Raw genomic sequence first — 11475 nt, 5'->3', positions numbered from 1 at the left:
TCCTTCCTTCCTTCCTTCCTTCCTTCCTTCCTTCCTTCCTTTCTTCCTTCCTTCCTTCCTTCCTTCTTTTTTCTGGAGACCAAGTCAGGCTGGAGTGCAGTGGCACTATCTCTGCTCACTGCAACTTCTGCTTCCTGGGTTCAAGCAATTCTCGTGTCTCAGCCTCCCTAGTAGCTGGGATTACAGGTGTCCGCCACCACGCCCAGCTAATTTTTTATTTTTTGTTTTTAGTGGAGACAAGGTTTCACCATGTTGGCCAGGCTTGTCTTGAATTCCTGACCTCAGGAGATCCACCCGCCTTGACCTCCCAAATTGCTGAGATTATAGGCTTGAGCCACCATGCTCAGCCTCTGTGTGTTTTCCGTCCCAGGAAAAAGAAGATTATGGTGCTCATCATTGACTTTTCAATTGACAAAGCCTACAGTATAAATATGATTATCTTTTTAATGTTCAGATTTTATTGCTTAAGTTTCAAATCTTTTAAGTAGTTTTTTTAACTGTCTAATCTTTCTTGTTCACCTTAAAGGCTCTGATAAGGCTCTACATGAATGGACAGATGTTCATAATGATGCATCACAGGACCCTGTCCTGTCCAATGTTTGAATACATTATTATTATTATTTTAGAGACGGAGTCTTGCTCTGTCATGCAGGCTGGAGTACAGTGGTGTGATATAGCTCACGGCAGCCTTAAATTCCTGGGCTCAAGCTATCCTCCTGCCTCAGCCTCCCAAGTAGTGGGGACTACAGGCATGTGCCACCATGCCTGGCTATGTGGTTTTGTTTTTTGTTTGTTTGTTTGTTTTTAAGAGACAGGGGTCTTAGTATGTTGACCAGATAGTCTCAAACTCCTGGCCTCAAGTTATCCTCCTGCCTCAGCCTCTTTAGTTGCTGAGATTACAGGAGTGAGTTACTGTGCCTAGCTCCAATATTGGAATAAATTATGATGATATACAAGACACACTTATAACATTTTTGGTTAACAAAAGGCCTAAAGGATAAACTGACATGTGACATGACAGAATCTAGATTCAAAGTGACAGTAGCATGGTATAATACAAAGAATGTAGGACTTTGAGTAAGAGGTCCTGACTGAATCCTTGCTCTGTAATTTACTGGCTGTTTCTTCTTGCATAAGTCAGTTTACCTCCTCGAGATCCACTTTTCTAATCTACAAAATTAGAAAAATATGTTAATATTTCCCTCACAGAGTCATTGGTGGATCTAGCATATCACATATGTAATTGTGCCCTAGAATTGTGCTGTTATTGTTGCTTGAATCTTGTCAGTCAGGAACAATATCCCCAAATTATTCAGATAAAAACAAAAACCAAAAACCAAAAAACAGGGATAGCTGTTACTATGGTAAAGAGGGGTAAACAGTAAAACTGGAACTCCAAGAGCAATTGCACAAGTAGAGACAGCACCTTGAAGGAAGGAGAATGGGGAAGGACAGGAGCGTAGGGAAAAATGTTGGGTTTTCTTATTCTAAGAAATTGATTGCTCTTCAAGGAGAATTTTGGGTATGCTTTATGGTGGACATACATAAAAAGTTGGACAACTGTGTTGCATTTTCTTTCGTCTTTCAGAAATCACCTAAGAGACGTTCCGGAGGCTCTCTCTGAAAGCCAGCATGTGACCTGTTCTCACTGTGAGTTTGGAGTACACGAGGCGGGAGGTGCCTGGGGCTGTACTTGGAGCCAATTCCCTCCACACTCAGACTCTTTGCCTGTCAGGACTGCTTAAGGTCTCTTCCAAATCAAAACCCAACACACTGTTTATTCTATTAAGGACAAATTTATGCCCTTCCCAGAATTTCCAGAGAGAGAGCCAGTGGTCCTAGGTTTAAAGGGCTTAAAAAAGTCTTAGGCAGGAGATAAGAATGAAAATGCTGAATTTCTTAGACTCTGGTTTTCATGTCAGTGAGGCACTGAAGCCTCAACAGTGCGTTCTTGGCTGGCCTCCTAACTTTATGCTCGCCGCTCTGGTGTTTTGGAGTTCTCCTGTTCTTAGTGTTTGCTAATTTTGGAGTTGGTCCCCATAGCAATGTGTCACGCAGGCTGTAGCCTCTGTGGGGAAGAGTCTTTATTTGTGGGCTGGAAGGCTGTAGGAAGAGGTGAAGTCATATAGCTGGGATTCTGCAGGGAGTGTTGAATGTCCCCATCAGCGTGTTACCTTGTCCATGTCCCAGGATGGCGGAAGAAATCCTCTGCAGCTGCAATGCAACCCACGGTCAGTGACATCAGAGTAGGAAAGTTAACCCTGGTGTCTGAAACCCTCTTTAATTTGGATTATATTGGCTTGCAAAGAACCCTTATGCAGTTTGCCAGCTGCGGAGTTCTTTACTTCTTCCTTCCCTTCAATCTTAGTGCACCTTCCATACCAGACCTGGGAGTACAGCCGCATAAAGAGAAGCAGCTCTCAGAAAAGCACTCTTTTTTTTTTTTTTTGAGACAGACTCTCACTGTTGCCCGGGCTAGAGTTCAATGGCGCAATCTCAGCTCTCCGCAACCTCTGCCTCTGGGGTTGAAGTGACTCTTCTGCCTCAGCCTCCTGAGCAGCTGGGACCACAGGCACGCGCCACCACGCCTGGCTAATTTTTGTATTTTTAGTAGAGACGGGGTTTCACCACAATGGCCAGGCTGGTCTCGAACTCCTGACCTTGTGATCCTCCTGCTGCAGCCTCCCAAAGTGCTGGGATTACAGGCGTGAGTCACTGCGCCCGGCCGAAAAGCACTCTTTAAAAGTGACTGTCAACCTAAATGAAAAAACTGAGGCAACATTAATATAAGTAGAAAGTTTATTTGAGGCAAATTTGAGGACTACAACTTGGGAGCATAGATTCAAGTTCCCCTGAATATATGATTGGGTTAGCAGCAGTTACAAGTGGGTTTTTAAAGGAAAAAGAAGAGACGATTCATAAACTGTTTACCGTAACATGAGCTATTGATTGGTTATACATTGTTCTTTGTATCATACATTCCAGGAACATGAAGATAATGGGTGAGGCAGCTAGTCAGGAACAAAAATGCCTTTAAAGAATTGCCCCTGGGCATGGGTGCAGGGGGTGCCCTTGACTGAAGGTGCTCCTCACACTCACATCCCTCTGGGCCTGATACATTTTGTATACCTCACATAACTCAGACTGCTCTGAGCTATTGTTCATTTATCATTTCCCCCTCAGTTTTTTCCTTTAGGTGGAATGAACTGGAATAAAAACCTTGTTGTGTAGGTTAGGGCCATGTGCAGAACCACTGGAGTTCAAAGTTCATGTGTTGCAATCTTCTCAGCAAACTTCTTGACGTGTGTACGTTATATGTGGCAAAGTTAGTGGTTCTGAGGAGCTTGCCTACTGGGTGCCTGCATCTTGATTCTGTTAGTCAGATAGGGACCCCTTGGGTCATAAGTTTGTGCAACTCTGGGGGAATGAAGATGACAAAAGGATTTGTTGGGAATGATTGTAATATGAACTCTGTACAATTTGTTTACTTATATTTAAAAAGTATTAAGCAAAGACAGTGGGTTCTAATATCAAGCTCCATTTCCTCATTGCTGAAGCCCAGGTGAAAATCCTTAGTCAATATTCTTAAGGAACAGCTCTGGTCCTATCTGAATCGCTATCCGTTGGTCCCTCAGCTGAGGCACTGTCAGCGGGAGAACATGCTTCTTGTTTCGGGACCTGCATTACGAAGTCTCAGTCTTTGCCCCATGAACTCACTCGAAATAGTCTTCTGTTCAGAATCTTTCTACAAAACATTTTGCAGTTGTCCAAAATATTCTGCAAAATGCTTGCTGCCTGTCAGTAAATAAGTGGAATGAAAAGAAGAAAAAAGGGGAAAAGAAGAAAAAAGGGGAAAAAGAAAAAAACAAACACAAACCAAAATGCTTGCTGTCAAGGTGTGCTAGACCAGCTCCCCCTTTCTGTGCTGCCAGAATTCTGTTTGTGGGGTGGGGTTGGGAGGCATCATGATTCCTCTTGCTTAGAGTAAGAACTGAAAGCACCTTCCCACTTGGCAGAAATAGAGAGGCTTTCACTCTTCCTGGGTAACCACATTAATCATTCCCTACATTCCCTGGTAGCTGCAGGTCCATGAATTACATATATGTGTAATGCCTCCTAGACTGACTTTTACTTTAATTAGGCCAGAAGCACCTTAAGTTTGCATTTCTATTAACTTCTGCGTTCAGATCGTATTTCGTATAGCTATATTCCAGTGTTGCTTTAGAGGTTTTCTACCCTTTGATGGAGTCCTTTGATAGGACTGTAACCACCCGATAGGTTCTTCCTGCTGATTGCACAAAAAAGATGTTACTGGGAAGGGGTCCTGATCCAGACCCCAACAGAGGGTTCTTGGACCTCAGGCAAGAAAGAATTCGGGGCGAGTCCACAGAGTAAAGTGAAAGCAAGTTTATTAAGAAAGTAAAGGAATAAAAGAATGGCTACTTCATAGAGAGAACTGAGGCATGGGCTGCTCAACTGAGTATATTTATACTTACTTCTTGTTTGCATTGCTATACAGGGGGTGGATTATTCATGAGTTTTTCAGGAAAGGGGTGGGCAATTCCCATAGCTGAGTGTTGGTTCCTCCCCTTTTTAGACCATATAGGGTAACTTCCTGACACTGCCATGGCATTTGTAAACTGTCATGGCACTCACAGGAGTGTCTTTTAGCATTCTAATGCATTATGATTCGCATATAAAGAGCAGTGAGGATGACCAGAGGTCACTTTCATTGCCATCTTGGTTTTGGTGGGTTTTGGCTGGCTTCTTCACTGCATCCTGTTTTATCAGCAAGGTCTTTGCTGTATGTTGTCCTCACCTCCTATTTTATCCTGTGACTAAGAATTCCTAACCACCTGGGAATGCAGCCCAGTAGGTCTCAGCCTCACTTTACCCAGCCCCTATTCAAGTTGGAGTCACTCTGGTTCAAACACCTCTGACACAAAGATGGCAGCATTCAATAAAGAAAGAGTTTAATAGACATGAGTCTGGCCATGCCATGTGGGGGACAGAGCTCTCACTCAAATCGATCTCTCAAAAACTCGTAGGTTAGGTTACCTTTTTCAAAGGTAATTTCAGGGAAGAAGTGGGGGTAGGTAGGCAATAGGTGCTTGCTGCTGACTGGTTGGATCGGAGATGAAATCACAGGGAATCGAAGCTGTCCTCTGGTGCTGAGTCACTTCTGGGTGGGGCCACAGGTGGGGTTGGTGGGTCCAGGTGGAGCCACTGCTGTAAGATATGCCAAAAACCTGAAAAGATATCTCTGAAGGCCTGAGGTTCTACAATAGTGATGTAATCTGCAGGAGTAATTGGGAAAGTTGCCTATCTTGTGAAGTCTGGAATAATAGCTGGCAATCATGTGTGTCTACACATTAGCAGAATTCAGGCTCCTCTGTGCTCCTAACCTGGTAGTCTTTCATTTGCTTTACAAAGGCAGTTGAGTTTTGGAGAAGGGTTACTATTATTTAAACTATAAGCTAAATGTCTTCCAAAGCTAGCTTGGCAGCTTGAAGGCTAAAGGCAAGAGGGAGATTGGGTAGATCAGATTTCTCCGACTGCCATAATTTTCTCACTGATATAATTTTTGCAAAGGCAGTTTCAGGACTGGTCATGCATTTCCAGAGAAGCCAAGTTACCTGCTCATGGGCAGGGGCAGTGGCAGCTGGGGGATGGTACCAACACACAGGCTGGCATCAGTGTCATTTACAAGAATTGTAGTTGTGTAAAGTAGCTGGTCACCTGATTTTTGGTGTGGAAGTTCACAGACTCAGTCTTGGTGTCTTCCTCTTGTCTGTTTTAGTGGGAGGCTGGATCTTTTCCAATCCGGAAGGAGTGTGCACAGCAGGAAACTCCAATTACCAGTATGCCGCTCCTCTGCCTCTGCCTGCTCCCCACACCCACCATGGCTGTGAGCACTATTCGGGCCTCCGAGGACACCGGCAGACTCCCTACCCTTCTGCATACATGCATAGAAACCATTCTCCCTCAGGTCTGTGACTCTGCTGATTAAACCCTTGGGGTATGAGCTGGGGCTGGGGCAGCCAGGAGAAATGGATAAAGAGCTAGGAAAAGGAGTAGCTAAAGATGGAACCTTTTTCATCTAATATACATCTATGATATTATTGTTTTTATGTTTTATTTTACTGTTATTTTATGTACAAATATTTGATTAACTAGGTATAACAATGTTAGTTTTTTAGTTTTTTTTTAGTTATTTCATAAAACCTGCAGTCTTCTGATTTCTAATTGGCACGAAAGGCCAGGACACTGGTGTTCTGAGCAGTTCAGGCAGATCTCTAAAAGCCACGTCAAGTTGTGTGGGTCTGAAACACTCAGTTCATCGCCTTCACGTGGCTCCTTTCTATGGTTGCATTCATGGCTCAGTTCAGGGAATACTGGGTCTAGTGTTAGGGAGCTATTAGGAAGGTCTCTGGGGAGCTGGATCCCTGTGTGTTCAGGCCTTAGTTGGATTCAGTTGGAGACATGCAAACCCAACCTTAATATTTTAAAATAATTTTTGCTGTCTGACTGTTTTTTTAAGTTAGCAGTATTGTTTGTGTGCTTTTTTCTCATTGACTACTGCCTTTTCCACCTTTGCCTTATGTAGACCCAGTCCTTGCCTGGTTATTAGATTTGTAGAAAGAAGGGAGAAATGAAAACAATGGTTACTTTTTCATTAAATTATTCATGCAACAAATATTTATTGAGGATCGACTATATGCCAGGCTCTGTTTCAAGCACAGGAATGAAACGGACAAATGCCCTGCCCATTTGGAGATTCTATACTAATATGAAGAGATTGACACTCAACAAAACAAGCAAAGTTCATGGCATGGGAGATAGTGGAGAGTATTTGGATTCCAGCCTCCTTCCTTCCTCGGTGACACCCTGAGCTCTGCATTTGTAGAGGGTCTTCCTGGTCACCAGCTACCTGTCCCTGTGTCCCTTAGCCTGCTACCCTTGGCAACCTCAACCATTGCTGCCAGGAGGGGGGATTATGTAGCTTACCAGTAGCAGAAACTGATCTGTGGCTCACTCTACTTCCTTGTTCTTTCCTGCCGTCAGCATCAAATCATATCTTCTGAGCACCTACTGCGTACCATGTTCTTCTAGGCAGTGGGATAGGAAAGTGATTAAGACATAGCTTCAGGGCCGGGTGTGGTGGCTCACACCTGTAATCCTAGCACTTTAGGAGGCCGAGGCAGGCAGATCACAAGGTCAGGAGTTCAAGACCAGCCTGGCTAACATGGTTAAACCCTGTCTGTACTAAAAATACAAAAATTAGCCAGGCGTGGTGGCGGGTGCCTGTAATCCCAGCTACTTGGGAGGCCGAGGCAGGAGAATCGCTTGAATCTGGGAGGTGGAGGCTGCAGTGAGCCAAGATCGTGCCACTGCACTCCAGCCTGGGCAATAAGAGCAAGATGCTGTCTCAAAAAAAAAAAAAAAAAAAAAAAGACATAGCTTCTTCCCTGGAGGAGCTCAGGGTTGCACAAATACGTAAATAACAAATCCTAATATAATGCAGAAGCATCACCTGGGAACTTGTCAGAAATGTAGACTTTCAGGCTCTACTCCTGAATCAGGGTCTGCATTTTAACAAGATCTCCAGGGGACTCATAAGTGATCTAGAGTTTGAGAAACAGCCTACAAAACACACAAGTCAAGGTGCCATGGGAATGAAGGAAAAAGAGCAGCTGGATATGCCTGGTGGGGCAGCAAAGGCTGCCCAGAGGGGTTAACATTTAAATTGAGCCTTGAAAGATGAATAGAAAAGGACAGAGTGGGAGTGGGCAGGGGTAAAAGGTGGAGGATGGCATGTGCCACAGGCAGAGGCGCAGGACATTCCAGGTAGAGAGAGTGGGCTGAGCAAAAATATAGAAGGGGGAAAGACCCTACGTTGTCTGGGAATAGCTTTGGAGCAGAATGTAGGGGGAGTGCAGACAGATGGAAAATGCAAGTTAGGGCTGGAGAGCTTGCAAGTGCCAGATCGTAAAAAGAAGAGACATGGGCAGGTGTCCTAGTCCCCTTTGTGGTGCTATAAGAAAATACTTGAGATAGGGTAATTTATAAGCAATAGAAATTTATTTTCTCATAGTCCTGGAGGCTGGGGAGTTTAAGATTAAGGTGCCAGCATATGGTAAGGGTCTTCTGGCTGTATTATAATGTTGCAGAAGGCATCACACGGATAGTCAGGGAAAGAGAGGGGGAGAGGGCAGGAGGCTAAACCCATCCTTTTATCAGAAACCCACTCCTGCAATATTGGCATTAACCCATTCATGAGGGTAGAGCCCCCATGGCCTAATCACCTCTTAAAGGCCCCGCCTCTCAACACTGTTGCATTGGGAGTTAAGTTCCCAACACATGAACGTTGGGGAACACATTCAAACCATAGCACCAGAGATAGACATTGGACTCTTCCTCCTCTCTCTCCTTTCTCCCCCCTTTTCCCTTACTTCCTCCCTCCCTCTGCCTTCTTCCTCTCTCTTATATATACACTATTTATGCAAATAGAGATTCAAAGAAATGGAAGACATTCTTCTTTTTCCCCTCTATAAAAACTGTATATTTAAGGTGTACAACATGATGTTTTGATATAATATGCATAGTGAAGTGATTACTGCTGTCAGGCAAATTAACATGTCCATCTCCTCACATAGTTACTGTTTTTCATGATGAAAGCACCTGAAATCTACTCTCTTAGCAAATTTCCAGTACACAGTACAGTATTATTAACTATAGTCTTCAGATTGTAAGTTAGATCTCTAGACTTATTCATCCTACATAAATGCAATTTTACATCCTTTGACCAATATCTCATTTCCCCAGCTTCCCACCCCTGGTAACCACTGCTGTACTCTCTGCTTTTATGTATTCAACTTTAATCTTAGAGTCCACATATAAGTGAGATCATACAATCTACTTCTTTTTGTAAAAAGGTATGTTTTTTTTTTTCCTTTTTTTTAATTGTAGAGATGGTGTCTCTCTGTGTTGCCCAGAAAGTTCTCAAATTCCTGGCTCAAGGGATCCCCCTGCCTTGGACTCCCAAAGTGCCAGGATTACAGGTGTGAGCACCACACCTGGTCAAAAGGCACTGTGCTTGAGATAGTTAAACCTTCTAGGGGATGGTTGAGAAGAATAAGTTCCTGGACCTCAGAAATCTCATCTGGGGCACTGGTGGCCCTTAGGCTTAGCTTGAGGGGAGGCTGGTATGGTCCCTTCTTAAAAGAGAGTGACTGTGGTGAAATGAGTTAGACAGATCGGTGATAACCAGGGCAAATAATTCTACCACCCTGAGGCTTATCTATAAGATGGAGTTAAGGAGTCACTAGTGTGAAGATTAAACTATGAATGACACCTGGCATATGGTCGGCATTCAAGAAACCTACGTTTCTTTTTTATTTTCTATTTCCCTGAGAAAGAACTAACAAACTGTTGGTGCCTGTGATGCAAGCCATGGTTATATTTTGCTTTAGGATAATGTCACTGGTCACCATCTTTATGTTTTCTACATTTGCTATCAATTCAACTGTTGTTATTTCCCCAAAGTGAATTTGATAGAAAGCTCAAGCAATAATCTGCAAGTTTTCTCGGGACCTGACAGCTGGACTTCCTTATCCTCCACACCCCATGCCAGCATCCTGTCTGTACCCCACACCAACGGACCAATCAGTCCAGGTCCCAGGTAAGACCAACACCATCAGCTCGCTCATTGGTGGTCTTAGGGGTTTACTTTAGCACTGGGGACTCAGGTTCATTCTTTTTCCTAGGGTGGCTTGGTCTAACCTATTGTCCTGACTTCTAAAACACTAAGAAGTCAAGGTGGCAACAGGATGGAGTTCTTTCATAACTGGAGAAACAGCTCAGTCATATCCCGTTTCTTATATTTAAAAGGATAGCCAGGGCATGGTGGCTCATGCCTGTAATCCCAGCACTTTGGGAGGCCGAGGCAGGTGGATCACCTGAGGTCAGCAGTTCGAGACCAGCCTGGCCAACATAGTGAAACCCTGTCTCTACTAAAAATACGAAAATTAGCTGGGCATGGTGGCGTGTGCCTGTAATCCTAGCTACTCGGAAGGCTGAGGCAGGAGAATCGCTTGAACCTGGGAGGCGGAGGTTGCAGTGAGCTGAGATCGCGCCATTGCACTCCAGCTTGCGCAACAAGAGTGAAACTCCGTCTCAAAAAGAAAAAAAAAAAAAGGGGGTAGACATTATGGCCTGGGATCATTTGTCTTAAACCAGTCAGAAACACTTTAAACTATGGTGGTAGCAAATAGATACTGACTGTAGAGGAATTGAAGAGGAAAAGTATAAACATACACTGAGAAGTCAAGACCCACTATTGTCCACTTTCCCGTGAGTCACCCATCCTAAAAGGGGGACATATTGTGGATGCCTGGTCTCACAACCCTGGTAAGAGGGCTAAGTGTAGCATGGAGGACCCCATAGTTTAGTCCTCACACCAGCGACCTGAATTAAGTTCTGACTTATAGAAATCCGAGTGGTGAAGTGGGAAGAGAAGGCCCCTTTGAGTCTGACAGGCAGGGGTTTGAGTCCCAGTTCTACCTCAGTAGTGACTTTGTGGCTTTGGGCAATTTTCTTAACCTTACTGAGCTTCAGCTTTCTTATCTCTTTCATGGAAATAATATGACCTACTTTGCAGAGTTACCGTGAGCATCAAATGCAGAAATTAGAAAATTCATTAACATGCTTTGTAAACAGTAACATTCTGTGTAAATGTCAGCTATTATGTTCAATATGGTTATGCAGAATTTTGAGAAGGTCCAAAGTGGAATAAAAATTAAAAGATGAGACTTGGCTGGGTGCAGTGGCTCACACCTGTAATCCCAGCACTTTCGGAGGCCAAGGCAGGTTGATCCCCTGATTTGAGACCAGCCTGACCAACATGGTAAAATCCCATCTCTACTAAAAATACAAAAATTAGCCGGTGTGATGGTGCATGCCTATAATCCCATGCCACCCACTTGGGAGGCTAAGGCAGGAGAATCACTTGGACCCAGGAGGCAGAGGTTGCAGTAAGCTGAGGCACTGCACTCCAGCTTGGGCAACAAGAGTGAAACTCTGTCTCAAAAAAAAAAAAAAAAAGGATTGGATTTGGGAACACATCAGATGACTTATGATTTGTAAGTCTAGAAAAAGGAGAATGTGATGGCTTAGAATCACCTGGGGTTGTTGCTAAAATGCAGAATCTGATTGCTAGGTCTGGGTAGGGGCCTGAGATTCTACATTTCTACCAAGTTCCTGGGTGTTGCTGATATAGCAGGGTATAAAGCTGTGCTGTCCAGTGCAGTAGCTACCTGTGGTTGTCAAACACTTGAAATGCAGCTAGTCCAAGTTGAGATATATTGTGAGTGTAATACCCACAGGATTTTGAAGATTTAGTGTGAAGCAAAGAATAAATATCCCAATTTTTTATATATATACAATATATACTACTATATTATATATTTTTATATA

The 11475-nt window shown here is 43.8% G+C and overlaps 1 protein-coding gene across 1 annotated transcript in view; it reads left to right on the top strand.

The window, feature by feature from the left end:
- The window catches only part of TBX19 (T-box transcription factor 19), a 36836-nt gene that overhangs the window by 19658 nt on the left and 5703 nt on the right, over positions 1–11475 (top strand). The window contains exons 5-7 of the mRNA XM_017867558.1: positions 1589–1650; positions 5801–5989; positions 9547–9682. Coding sequence (XP_017723047.1) covers positions 1589–1650; positions 5801–5989; positions 9547–9682 — 387 coding nt within the window. The remainder of the gene's footprint in view (positions 1–1588; positions 1651–5800; positions 5990–9546; positions 9683–11475) is intronic.

Source organism: Rhinopithecus bieti, unplaced genomic scaffold (assembly GCF_001698545.2).
Source record: "Rhinopithecus bieti isolate Rb0 unplaced genomic scaffold, ASM169854v2 scaffold_3763, whole genome shotgun sequence".
Lineage (NCBI taxonomy): Eukaryota > Metazoa > Chordata > Mammalia > Primates > Cercopithecidae > Rhinopithecus > Rhinopithecus bieti.
The sequence above is the reverse complement of the archived record's forward strand: the minus strand, read 5'-3'. Positions and strand labels throughout refer to the sequence as shown.